Here is a 13,607-nt window from a genome sequence, read left to right on the forward strand (position 1 = left end):
AGATTGTGAATGTGTGGCTCCTGTTTTATCTGAATTTTGTATTTTTTTGTTTTTGGCAAAGTGTTCAGTATTAAAGCTTCCTTTCTGAGCTCACCTAATGTTTAATGAGACCTTCATTTACGCCCTCATTCGCCTGCCACTCAGAGAAGGACATCATTCACTGTCATAAAAATGGCTTTGTGTTAACTTGGCGGAAAAAAGGCACCCTGTTCAGGGTGTAACATGAAACACTTCAGTCTGAGATAATCAAGTGAGGGTGTGATGGTAAAGTGCAAACTGCCAAAACTCAAGATAACACAAAAACTAGGCCTCATTGCTAGAAAACAGTAAATATAGGAAAGGGAAAAACCTAATAATATTGCAGTTATGACTACAGTGAAGAGAGGTGCTGAGCTGTCAACTGATCACCAACTGGATCAGGAGGTCGGGGGAGAATGCCTGGCAGAAGACCCGTTTTCATGTTTTTTTAAATACATTAAATATTTCAAAGTGATTAACTATGGGTCTCACACTGCCCCACACAATCACATTGTCTACAGGATATTTAGTCACTTGACATCTAATATAGCTCACCTCTGATCTAAACCATGATGCTCTTCTATTTTTTTTCTCAGCAACTAAGTTTAACACTACAGATGTCAATGATCATGTGATCTAGTTTTCCATATACTGTGTAGTTTCTGATTGGCCAGTGAAATCTAATCATCACTCTTAAAAGTGAAGAGTCGTCATTCTTTTATTCAGTACGACTGTTTGGAACAATGGCATCTGCACACATTGTCTTCTATCTGACATGTTTGTTCTTGGGTGTAATTGGTAAGTTTGTGTTTAACTACAATCTAATTCTTTTAAGGTCTTTTTTCTCAGCTGCCATGTTCCACAATGTGTATTTGCTTTGTCTTTCATTTCACCACAGCTCAGAGGAACAACATGCATGTATCCTCCTCTGTTCATGAAGAAGCACGTTTTATATCAGCTAAATCTGGAGACAGAGTGACTTTACATTGTTACTATGAACAGAATGTTGCTGCACGTTTTTACTGGTATAAGCAAACTTTAGGAGAGAAACCAAAGCATATTTCTACCTTCTATAAATCGGAAACCAATTTTGTACAATTCCATGGTGCATTCAACAATAGTGCACGCTTCAGACTAGATAATGAAAAAGGAAAAAACTACTTGATTATCTCAGACTTAAGTGTTTCAGACTCAGCAACTTATTACTGTATATGTTCCTATTTGTACGCATCAACTTTCTTAGACACCATTATTGTCAGTGTCAATGATTCTGATTTAAACATACGAACTTTAGTTCATCAGTCAGCATCTGAGACCATCCAGCCAGGAGGCTCTGTAAGTCTGCACTGTATGGTGCACACTATGCTGAGCTGTGATGGAGAACACAGTGTTTACTGGTTCAAAGACTCTGAAGACTCTCAACCAGGACTCATTTACACCCATGGAGTCAGGAATGATCAGTGTGAGAGGAAAGACAACAAAAGAACACACACCTGTGTCTATAACTTGACAATGGAGAGCCTGAATGTGTCTCACGCTGGGATCTACTACTGTGCTGTCGCCTCATGTGGACACATACTGTTTGGAAACGGGACCAAGCTGGACTTTGGGGGTAAGTCACTTTTCCAGCAGAAGTGACTCACATGGTATTATAAATAGGAGCAGATCATATTTGATGAACTGAGGAAGAAAAGCTAAAAAGTTCTGTCATTTCTATGATTTACAGTTCGGCGAGATTCTCCTGCCCTGACGTATTTCTTAAGCGCAGCTTTAACACTCACCACCATCATCAGTGTGTTATCAACTTTTTTAGTGTATAAGATGAAAAGAAGTAACAACTGCCAATTTAAAGGTTAGAATTTCTGTTCTTATTTTACTCTTGTGGTTTAAAAATAGTGGCATTTAAGTTTAAATCATTTGTTTTTTTTTTCTCAGCAGACTCAAACACAAATGATTCTGTAAATTTAGAGGTGAGTTTTAAAGTGTGGACGTTCATGTGTTTTTAGAAAATGACATTTCTTGTTGAATTGAAATCTTGATTCTTTTGGTATCCAGAGCACCCAAGAGGACAACCTTCATTATGCTGCTTTGAGAAAAATTAGGACGAAAGGAGCAAGAAGACAGACGAGCAACACCCAGGATGAATGTGTGTACTCCGGTATAAAGTAACATAGTAGAAATGATGATTCTTAGTATTACCTTTCTGCTATAGTGATGTTTTTGTCATCTTCTCTTTGGTCTGAAAGAAAAATGATTTTACTGTTAACAGCATTTGATCACTTGCATATTTTTTAAATTCCAGTAAATGCAATTCCAGTCAATCATTTGTTTTGGATTTTGGGTTTGATGTACTTTTGAGGTTCTGTATTTTTTAGTTGTCTCTTTGAAGTTGTTGTTGTGTTGACAGTTTTTCTGACCAGTTTTACATTCCCAGTAAGTATTTATAGGCCTGTCTTACCTTTATTCTTTGCTTTGTTGCTGTATATCTCCACCCTCTGCTCCCTCTGGTTTCCGAGGATCTCTATTATGATTTTTGGATTTCTGTTTTTTGTTTTTTTTTTCTAAATCTGTTTGCAACCTAATAAAAGATTATCTTTCTGTCTGCCTTCAGTCCTACACTTGCATCATTAATTCTTTAAACTGAGACACGTTTTGCATCAATCACTTGAAGTACAAATACACTTTATTTGTACTTGAAACATGGCAACATAATACTGTACTCAAATGGCCTCCACAGTTACCAGATTCCAATCCCACAGAGTATCTTTGGGATGTGGTGGAATGGAAGATTCACATTGAGTATGTGCAGATGCTAAATCTCCAGTAGATGCTGTCATATCAGTATGCACCAATATGTCTGAGCAATGTTTTCAGCACCTTGTTGAATCAATGTTTTGAAGAATTAAAGCAGTACAAATCATTGTTGGATACTGATGCACAGAATTAAATTGAGTGTCAATTCAGTTTTATCTAAATAGTGCCAATTAATCCAACAGTCAACTTAAGGTGCTTTAAAATGTAAAATCAAGATCCTGCTTTAATAGAGAGTATCCCAACAATAAGATAATCCCCAATGAGCAGCAGTGCTCACTTTTAAAAGGAAGAGATCTCCAGCAGAACCAAGCTGAGGAAGGCTTTGGAAAAGAGGGACTAGAGAAGAGAAAATGGAAGAGCACAATTACAATGTCAATATACAAACTATGACATGCTGTAGTGGTTTTTAACTGCATGGGAGGGGAAAATAGAAGCATAACTAAGAGATGGTTTGGTGTCACCTGATCTGTTCATAACTCTAAACTTAAGCAAAAAGGAAAGTTTGTAGCCTAAGCTTAAAAGTAGAGGTCGCCCAAATCCAAACTAGGACCTGTATTAGGTATTAGTAATGCCATTTAGAGTTAGTACCTGGTTAGACAAAATATTTATGAGATTTTTATAATGTGATATTGTGTGTTATGTTTCTTACTATGTGATTATTCAGTCCAGAGAACGCATCTTCAGTCCTCTACTATCCAGTGGTGGTGTGCCTTTCACAGTGTTGGGAAGGTTACTTTTAAAATGTATTCCATTACAGATTACAGAATACATGCCCCAAAATGTATTCTGTAACGTATTCCGTTACGTTACTCAATGACAGTAACATATTCTGAATACTTTGGATTACTTAATATATTATCATGCTTTTTACAACTACGTGAATGTACTATTGCTGTGATTTATTACTGTTACTGAAGGTCCGCGGCGCCAAACCGTAGTAAAGGGACCTCTGGCTAATACGGTGGGTTCCGTGTAGGGCTCATAGCCAAAAAATAGCTTTACTTTGTTGTGTGGGTCAACTTTGCTTGCCAGAGACAGAGAGAGGCGTTGAAAGGCTGCTGCAACGGAACTTATTTTTTCAGAGGAAAACACGAACACAGTGTACAGTCGAGTCTTAATACCTTACTTACAACTGGGCTCATCAGGCACTCTTCTTGGCTGCAGTGGTTATTATTATATTTACAGGCTTCCAGCTCCCGTTTTTGCTCCGTGACAGCTCGTACTTTTCCACTATCCTTTTTCTCCCTCCTCGCGCTCACAGACACATAACGTGTATGGTAGTCCATTCCCCCTGCAGCACAGACTACACTGCCCATGAGGCTACATTCTTTAGAGCTATGCCTGTAGTATTCTGCCAATTAGCTTAGCACAACAACAACAACAAAAAGGCACTCTCTCACCCAGGAAACACGTAACCATGGCAACCATAACGCTGTCAAACAAAACCCAAACAGGCCTGACCTGCCACAATATGAAACAGGAAAATACCGCCGTGTAATCCATTTATTTCAACAAAGTAACTGTATTCTAAATACCACATTTTTAAACAGTAACTGTAACGGAATACAGTTACTCATATTTTGTATTTTAAATACGTAAAGACGGTACATGTACTCCGTTACTCCCCAACACTGGCCTTACACCACTGGACCTGATGTGTTGCAGTGAGCTAGGCTATTTAAGGCTTTGATGTAGCTGCTGGGTCATGGAAGTCCATTACTTGAAAAAGTAGTTCAGTACTTCAATTGTTAGCCTGTCTGTCTATTGATTGCACTTCGGTTCAACTTGTATTTGCACTTTAATCAGCTGATTTCAGTTAATGTGCCAGAGGAGAAAAATAGAGCACAGTCTACAATGTGGATATGGACATTACTTTTATTTGTTTTGCACGAAAGGTCAAGAGTGCGATGGTAAAGTGCAAACTGCTAAAACACAAAATTACACCAAAACTAGGCCTCATTACTACAAAACAGTAAATATATACAGAGGCCTAATAATATTGCAGTTATCAAACTTATAGTAAAACAACAAGGGGATCAAAACAGGTATCCAAAACTCAACCTGACACAAACAAGAGTCAAAACTTCAAATAAAAGAAAATCCTAAAAACAAATTCACAAACACAAACTTTAGATAACATTCTAAAGTTTCAAATTTCAAATCTGTATAAAATATTAAAACAATTAAAAACATTTAGTGGCATTTATATATAAAATAAGCTATGGGTCTCAAATTGTCCCACACAAATGTCTCTGCATCGTATTTAGTGAGTCGGGATTGAATATGACTGACCTCTAATTAACTATGAAGTTTTTCTTCTTCTTTCTCAGCTACTAACTTTAACACTACAGATGTAAATGATCATGTGATCTAGTTTTCCATATACTGTGTAGCTTCTGATTGGCCGAGGAAATGTACTCTTCACTCTTAAAAGTGAAGAGTCGCCATTCTTTTACTCAGTACGACTGTTTGGAACAATGGCATCTGCACACATTGTCTTCTATCTGATATGTTTGTTCTTGGGTGTAATTGGTAAGTTTGTGTTTAACCACAATCTAATTCTTTTAAGGTCTTTTTTCTCAGCAGCCATGTTCCACAATGTGTATTTGCTTTGTCTTTCATTTCACCACAGCTCAGAAGAACAACATGCATTTATCCTCCTCTGTTCATGAAGAAGCACGTTTTATATCAGCTAAATCTGGAGACAGAGTGACTTTACATTGTTACTATGAACACAGTGTTGCTGCACGTTTTTACTGGTATAAACAAACTTTAGGAGAGACACCAAAACGTATTTCTAACTTCTATATATCAGAACACTATTTTGTAAAATTCCATGATCCATTCAACAATACTACACGCTTCAGACTAGATAATGGAAAAGGAAAAAACCACTTGATTATCTCAGACTTAAGTGTTTCAGACTCAGCAACTTACTACTGTATATTTTCCTATTTCTACACATTAATGTTCTTAGAGACCATTATTGTCACTGTCAATGATTCAGATTTAAACATACGCGCTTTAGTTCATCAGTCAGCATCTGAGACCATCCAGCCAGGAGGCTCTGTAAGTCTGCACTGTATGGTGCACACTATGCTGAGCTGTGATGGAGAACACAGTGTTTACTGGTTCAAAGACTCTGAAGATTCTCAACCAGGACTCATTTACACCCATGGAGTCAGGAATGATCAGTGTGAGAGGAAAGACAACAAAAGAACACACACCTGTGTCTATAACTTGAGAATAGAGAGCCTGAATGTGTCTCACGCTGGGATCTACTACTGTGCTGTCGCCTCATGTGGACACATACTGTTTGGAAACGGGACCAAGCTGGACTTTGGGGGTAAGTCACTTTTCCAGCAGAGGTGACTCACATGGTTTTATAAATAGGAGCAGATCATATTTGATGAACTGAGGAAGAAAAGCTAAAAAGTTCTGTCATTTCTAGGATTTACAGTTTTGCGAGATTCTCCTGCCCTGACGTATTTCTTAAGCGCAGCTTTAACACTCACCACCATCATCAGCGTGTTATCAACTTTTTTAGTGTATAAGATGAAAAGAAGTAACAACTGCCAATTTAAAGGTTAGAATTTCCGTTCTTATTTTACTCTTGTGGTTTAAAAATAGTGGCATTTAAGTTTAAATCATTTCCTTTTTTTCTCAGCAGACTCAAACGCAAATGATTCTGTAAATTTAGAGGTGAGTTTTAAAGTGTGGAAGTTCATGTGTTTTTAGGAAATTACATTTCTTGTTCAATTCTTATCTTGATTCATTTGGTATCCAGAGCACCCAAGAGGACAACCTTCATTATGCTGCTTTGAGAAAAATTAGGACGAAAGGAGCAAGAAGACAGACGAGCAACACCCAGGATGAATGTGTGTACTCCGGTATAAAGTAACATAGTAGAAATGATGATTCTTAGTATTACTTTTCTGCTGTAGTGATGATTTTGGCATCTTCTCTTTGGTCTGAAAGAAAATGATTTAACTGCTAACAGAATTTGATCACTTGCATATTTTTGAAATTCCAGTAAATGTAATCCCAGTAAATCATTTGTTTTGGATTTTGGGTTTGATGTACTTTTGAGGTTCTGTATTTTTTAGTTGTCTCTTTGAAGTTGTTGTTGTGTTGACAGTTTTTTATCATTTGAAGTTTTGATTCTTAATTTTGGTGGGTTTAATATTGGATACTTCCATATTTTATTGTCGTATGCTTGTGATATGATTAGGTTTTTGTGGCAGTATTTACTGTATTCAAATGATGAGGCTTAGTTTTTGTGTAAAAATGTATAATATTGTTGTGAGTAGTAGTCTCCCAAGTGTTCCTGTTGATAATGACTTTCACCTGCATGTTATTTCTGACCAGTTTAACATTCCCAGTTAGTACTTAAAGGCCTGTCTTCCCTTTGGTTTTTGTCTCTGTCGCTGTATATCTCCACCCTCTGCTCCTTCTGGTTTCCGAGGATCTCTAAAATGATTTTTGGATTTCTGCTTTTTTCTATTTTGTAAATCTGTTTGCAACCTAATAAAAGATGAGCTTTCTCTGCCTTCAGTCCTACGTTTGCATCATTAATTCTACAAACTGTGGCATGTTTGGCATCAATCAAACACACTGTATTTGCAGTGATGGGAATAACGGCGTTACAAGTAACGGCGTTACAAGTAACGGCGTTACAAACGGCGTTACTTTTTTCAGTAACGAGTAATCTAACTAATTACTATTCCTATCGTTACAACGCCGTTACAGTTACTAACAAGAAAATGCGGTCCGTTACTATTTTTCAACAAACAGACGGTTGAAGCTGTGTTCAGCTTACCGCATCTTATATCAGCTGCACGGAAGTAGCTGACTACGTAAGTACAGCTTTAAGCAGCTGCGCGCTCCCGCGGACGGTAATCACGATCACTGTCTAGCACAACACCTGGAGCTAAGGGGGCAAAACAATCGCATGAGTGCTGCTGTTTGACTGAAGCAGAAGAATAAAGTAGTCGTGGTAAGCCAATCACATGACCACTTAAAGACAAAGCAACAAGGTGATATATACCAGTTTTTAAATTGTGTTGATAGGCCACGTAAAACCAGAGTCATGATAAACAATATATAAGCGGCGTTTTTTCCTCAATAGTTTCGCCACGTTAGCGCTAGCACTGACACATCGATTGCAGCTCTCTCACTCTAGACGATCTAGAGTGACCTTAAAAAAACCGGAAAGTTTTAAGATTGACGGCGAGAGAGAAAGAGAGAGCAGGAAAAGAGACAGCGCGAGTTTTGAGATGTTGGAGATTTGTGACGTTTAGCGTGTTTGGAGTGTGTAGTTAATGTGTTGTCTTGTGTAGTTAGTGTGTAGTGTTGTGGATAGTTTTGTGTTGTGTGTCAGAACAATGAGGCGACTGCTGTCTCCAGGTAGAAACAGGAGTGATACACCTGCTGCTGTCAGACCTGCAGGTATCAGGCTGTGATGTTCTCCTTTGTAGTGGACAGAAATTATTTTTTTGGAGTGGCACAAATAATTTGTTTGCCATCTTATTGAAGAACAGCTGATTGTTCTGTAAATAGTTTGAAATGGTTATTTTAAAAAAGGGTAAAAGGTAAATGGCTGCAAATAACTTTGTTGTTTGCAAAACTTGTGCATAGGATTTTAAAATTGACAGTTTATATTTGCATTTAAAGTTATGAAATATGATTCATTAAACATGTTTGTGGTTGTTACAGTAAAATTTTTTTTAACTTTTTCTACTCTGATTTTATGGTTTTTGTCTGATTTTAGATCAATTGTGTTAATACAGTATGTCAAAATGAAAACATGACTGTAAATTCAGACACATGAGGTTGTGCTGAAAACAATGATACCAAGCAAGGCAAAGTAAATAGTTTTTAAAGGTAAAATGTGGAGGGAAAATCAAAAGTAGTAAGAAATGGCCAATTATACCCTGGACTCCAGAGGGTTAAACGTTTTTTTTTTAAAGTAACGCAATAGTTACTTTTCAAGTAATTAATTACTTTTAGAATATTGTAACTCAGTTACTAACTCAGTTACTTTTTTGAAGAAGTAACTAGTAACTATAATTGAATTACTTTTTCAAAGTAACTTGCCCAACACTGTGTATTTGTAAAGTACTTGAAACATGGAAACATAAACTGTACTCAAACGGCCTCCACAGTCACCAGATTCCAGTCCCACAGAGCAACTTTAGGATGTGGTGGAATGGGAGATTCACATTGGGGATGTGCAGATTCCAAAACTACAGCAGATGCTAGCATATCAGTATGGACCAATATGTCTGAGCAAGGTTTTCAGGACCTTGTTGAATCAATGTTTTGAAGAATTAAAGCAGTACAAATCAGTGTTGGATACTGTTACACAGAATTAAATTCAATGTCAATTCAGTTTTATGTAAATATTGCCAATTCAATCCAACAGTCAACTCAAGGTGCTTTAAAATGCAAAGATCCTGCTTTAATAGAGAGTATCCCAACAATAAGATAATCCCCAATGAGCAGCAATACTCACTTTTAAAAGGAAGAGATCTCCAGCAGAACCAAGCTGAGGAAGGCTTTGGAAAAGAGGAGCCATAGAAGAGAAAATGGAAGAGCACAGAGAGACTAAGTTGGCCAGGACAGGTCCCTCCCTCTCTCTTACCTCTTCTATTTAAGGAGCAGTGTGACAGCTCTTGGGTGTCAGATTATTGTCTCAGTCTCAAGTGGTAACACATCAACCATCTTTTTTTCTACTTTAATTAGCAGGACATTCACGGATCGCCTTCTCTTCTGCTTCCTGGCAGTTCTTAAAGCTCACTGCTCAGCCATTCCCAGCCTGAAGTTATCTGTGCATCAACCTGCCTACCTTTCTATTTTCCCTCAGTTCATTTTTCTGGGCCTCAGCCTCCCCGCTCACCTGCACTACCACCGGTCCACGCGGTCCCCATTACAGTCTCCAGCCTTATGTATCCCACCTCGTTCCTATATTGTGAATATGTGACTCCGTCCTGGTTTATCTGAGTTTTGTATTTTTCTGTTTTTTGGAAAGTGTTCAGTATTAAAGCTGCCTTTTTGAGTTCACTTAATGCTTAATGAGTCCTTCACTTACGACCTACGTTGCCTCCCACTCAGAGAAGGACATCATTGTCACGTTCCTGGGTCTTTTGACCCTAGGTTTTATGTTTTACTTTATTTGGATGTTGATGTTTATGTTTAAGTTCTTTAGGTGCGCTAAGTTCATTTGTTTATTAGATTCCCTTTATGTTTTCAACCCCAGTGTTACATCTCCCTCGTCCTTTATGTGTTTCATGTCTGCATGTCTTTCGTCATCAAGTTCATGTTGTCATGTCTGCTTTTCATTACGTTTCCCATTTTATTTTGAAGAGTTCCTGTGTTCATTGTGTGTAGTTTTACACTTCCGCTGTGACATCGTTATGTTCATTTGTTTATGCTGTTTTCCCAATGTTCCCACTTCTCTCATTAGCCTGCTGTGTGAATTTAGTCTGTGTTTTCTCATTCAGTCTTTGTCAGGTCATCTGTTGTTTTCCATGCCATGCTCCTAGGTTTCCATGTTCCACGTCTCAGGTATTCATGTCCAAGATTATCTGTGTTCATGTTAGGGTCTTTTATGTTGTGCTTTAGTTCACCCAGTTTAGGTTTCAGTTTTTCCCTTGCCCCCTTTGTAGTTTTTTGCCAGCCCTCAATAAACAGCTCAGTTTTTGTTTATATCAAGCTTTGTTTCATGTTCATTTGTGTCTGCATTTTGGGTCCACTCCTCACTCCATACAGTCTGCCTTAGCCAGACTGTGACAATTATTCAGTGTCCAAAAATGGCTCTGTGTTAACCTGGCGGAAAAAGGGCAACCTGTTCACAGTGTAACCCTCCTTTCAGCCAATGGCAGTTGGGATATTCTCTGCAACTATGAATTGGAAAATGAAGGAAAAGAAAGAAAGGTAGAAACCAGAGACCAAGAGCCAACCCTCAGTTACACTCCTATAGGTTCAGGCAATTAGGAGATTTCCCATAATGAACTTGACATGTCTTCTCCACTACACTCTTTTCACTTCTGTATTTTTCTACTCTTTCCCATAGTTTGTCTCGTGATTGTCTTATTATGGTATGCTTTTTTTTCTCAAAAATTATATTCTTGTATATCTAGTATTGACATGCCATTTTCTTTCCGTCTCTCCTCCACGTTTTCCCTCTCTCATATATTAGTGTGAGTGTGTAAAAAACAATGTGTATTTTGTCACACAGTGCTCACTAGTATTTAGACACATTTGTCTCACTTACTCGGCAGATGAATCAAAGATTTCCTACCTTGTTCACCTCCTCAGAGGAAGGACTCTCAGATGGGCTTAGGCCATTCTCAACTGTAGCAAGGATTTGTGTTGTGCTGAGTTTACCAATGAGTTCAGAAGTGTCTTTGATGAGGAAATGAGCCCAGTGCTGCAGTATATGCCTGTAACAACAGCTTATTTGATCCGTTTGCATCAAGAGCAGAAGAGTGTGGCTGTTTACGTTGTGTAATTTTGGGGGATTTTGACAGAGTAAGCTGGTTGGGAAGACAAGGATCTCTGTGGTGTATACATGGCATAAATTATTATGAGAGATAAATTAACCGCTAAAACCTGTACAAATCCCAGGAGGCAAAAAATTCTTCTGATATATCTGTACTGTGATTAATGATCGGATGATCGGATTTAAGGATGAACCATCCTTAAACTGTTCCCACAACGTTGGAAGCATGAAATTGTCCAGCATGTCTTGGTGTGCTGAAGCATTAACAGGTCTATCACTGGGGCTGTGTTGAGCTCCTGAAAAACAACCCCACATCATAATCCCCCTCCACTAAACTTTACACTTGGTGCAGGGCAGTCAGGCAACTGCTGTTCTCCTCACACCTGCCAATTCCAGACTTTACCATCAGATTGTCGGACGGAGAAGTGTGATTGGTCCCTCCAGAGAAGATGTCTCAGCTCCTCTGGCATCCAGTGGTGGCATGGCTTATGCCACTGCATCCGACGCGGTGCATTTAGATAGGTTATGTAAGGTTTTGATGCGGCTGGTTTCCATGAATAAATAAACCCATTCCGTGAAGTAAGTTCAGTACTTACATTTCTTGGAATTGTTAGTCTGTCTGGAAAATAGTGGCACAGTCCACAGCATAGATATGAACTTTAATTTTATTTGTATTGCACAAAAGGATGGGAGTGTGATGGTAAAGTGCAAACTGCCCAAACACAAGATAACACAAAAACTAGGCCTCATTGCTAGAAAACAGTAAATATAGGAAGGGGAAAGAGCTAATAATATTGTAGTTATAATTACGGTCAAGAGAGGTGCTGAGCTGTCAACTGATCACCAACTGGTGGTGAGTTGGATCAGGTGGCGGGGTAGGATGCTGGACAGACCTGGTGCGCCGAAACGTATAGTGAGGAATGCCTGGCAGAAGCTTCGGCACAAGAGATCATCAACTCTGGAATCCAACAGAGCTTTGACAGCATTCTGGGAGAAGGGAACAGGAGATCGACAGATGGATTGGTTTGGTGGCTCAATTTACTGGTCGTTCTATGTCCCTACCATCATTCATGGTGGGTTTATGGGTGAGGTGTTCCCGGCACCGCCCACTGGGAGGAGACCAGGACACGCTTGAGATATTGGGCGTTTATCAATATGCGTACTTGTGCGTACTTGCGTTCTCGTGTACTCGTGAAACGTCATCAGTCGGAGACCAAGTACTGTTCCAATTCGAAGTACGCATCAAGCCGAGAATGCGAAAAAGTCCCGAATGTGTTCTCGATCCGCCCGTTTTATCGAGCATGCATCGGTGTGGACTTGGGAGAGCTATATATCCCAGAATGCATTTCGTCCAAAACTCAACAGTGGACTCCCGGCACATCGTTTCCACCCCCACCCCCCCTCGCGGACTTCTCACTACTCAGGTTAAAGAAACTCCAGCAGCTGTCTATAGTATTGAGTGTCCACTAGAATAGAAATACAAGCGTTCCAACATCTCACCTGCTTGTTTTTATTAAGGTATGTACACGTATGTACATGTACACTATTTTTATTAATAGAGGTTTCACTACTGAGGTTTAAAATGATATATACAGTAAGTCACTTAGATCACTTCTAAATGTTAATGTTTGGTTTATTTCAGTGTTTTATTTGTTCCTGAGTAAACTGGTTTGGCTGTGATTAAAGTTAAGCTTCATAACATGTTACTTACAGTTAAATTAAGAGGGGACGGCAGTAAAAACTCCAGACCTGTGACATCATCACGTACGCAGGTGTTCCAATTGTATATATCGCGAGTCCGTGCTCGCGTTCTCGGCGGGTACGTACTCCCGTGCGTTCTCGGCGGGTACGTACTCACCAAGAACGCGAGTACGTACTCGCGTACTTGGACATTGATAAACGGCCATTATGTCTCTTGGCTGGGCTAAGAATGCTTTGGTATTTCCCGGGACAGGCTGGAGGAGGTGGCCGGTGAGACTGAGGTCTGGGTTTCTCTTCTTAGGCTGCTGCCCCCACGACCCAGTCCCAGATAAACGGATGAATATGGATGGATGGATGGAAAGTTACAATTAAATAACAAAGGAATAAAAATGGATATCCAAACTCATCCTGACACAAACAAGAGTCAAATTCAAATGACAGAAAATCCCAAACACAAATTCAAAAAGATAACAAATAAAATCCTAAAAGGTTTCTAACATGAAAATCATTAAAAAAGATAGTGGCGTATTTTATGTGGTTGTGTAGTTTATTCACCATTTTTATATACATG

The 13,607-nt window shown here is 38.9% G+C and overlaps 2 protein-coding genes across 2 annotated transcripts; both read left to right on the forward strand.

Annotated features, from left to right (window-relative positions):
• The first annotated feature begins 761 nt into the window (after positions 1 to 761).
• On the forward strand, positions 762 to 1,875 carry LOC134624064 (immunoglobulin kappa light chain-like). Its single transcript, XM_063469048.1, has 3 exons — positions 762 to 816; positions 917 to 1,630; positions 1,745 to 1,875. Exons 1-3 carry the CDS (start codon positions 762 to 764, stop codon positions 1,873 to 1,875), a joined length of 900 nt encoding a protein of 299 aa, XP_063325118.1.
• A 3,434-nt stretch (positions 1,876 to 5,309) lies between these two features.
• LOC134624065 (uncharacterized) lies at positions 5,310 to 6,423 on the forward strand. The gene is made up of 3 exons (XM_063469049.1): positions 5,310 to 5,364; positions 5,465 to 6,178; positions 6,293 to 6,423. Exons 1-3 carry the CDS (start codon positions 5,310 to 5,312, stop codon positions 6,421 to 6,423), a joined length of 900 nt encoding a protein of 299 aa, XP_063325119.1.
• The last annotated feature ends 7,184 nt before the right edge of the window (positions 6,424 to 13,607 follow it).

The sequence above is a fragment of the Pelmatolapia mariae genome, linkage group LG3_W (genome assembly GCF_036321145.2).
Source record: "Pelmatolapia mariae isolate MD_Pm_ZW linkage group LG3_W, Pm_UMD_F_2, whole genome shotgun sequence".
Taxonomy (NCBI): domain Eukaryota; kingdom Metazoa; phylum Chordata; class Actinopteri; order Cichliformes; family Cichlidae; genus Pelmatolapia; species Pelmatolapia mariae.

What these genes read in the sequence shown, in the direction of transcription:
- LOC134624064 (XM_063469048.1), top strand. Translation starts at nt 762, where the DNA reads ATGGCATCTGCACACATTGTCTTCTATCTGACATGTTTGTTCTTGGGT. An exon ending in TTTGTTCTTGGGTGTAATTG is followed by an intron (nt 817 to 916) that starts GTAAGTTTGTGT and finishes ATTTCACCACAG; the next exon opens with CTCAGAGGAACAACATGCAT. An exon ending in GACCAAGCTGGACTTTGGGG is followed by an intron (nt 1,631 to 1,744) that starts GTAAGTCACTTT and finishes TATGATTTACAG; the next exon opens with TTCGGCGAGATTCTCCTGCC.
- LOC134624065 (XM_063469049.1), top strand. Translation starts at nt 5,310, where the DNA reads ATGGCATCTGCACACATTGTCTTCTATCTGATATGTTTGTTCTTGGGT. An exon ending in TTTGTTCTTGGGTGTAATTG is followed by an intron (nt 5,365 to 5,464) that starts GTAAGTTTGTGT and finishes ATTTCACCACAG; the next exon opens with CTCAGAAGAACAACATGCAT. An exon ending in GACCAAGCTGGACTTTGGGG is followed by an intron (nt 6,179 to 6,292) that starts GTAAGTCACTTT and finishes TAGGATTTACAG; the next exon opens with TTTTGCGAGATTCTCCTGCC.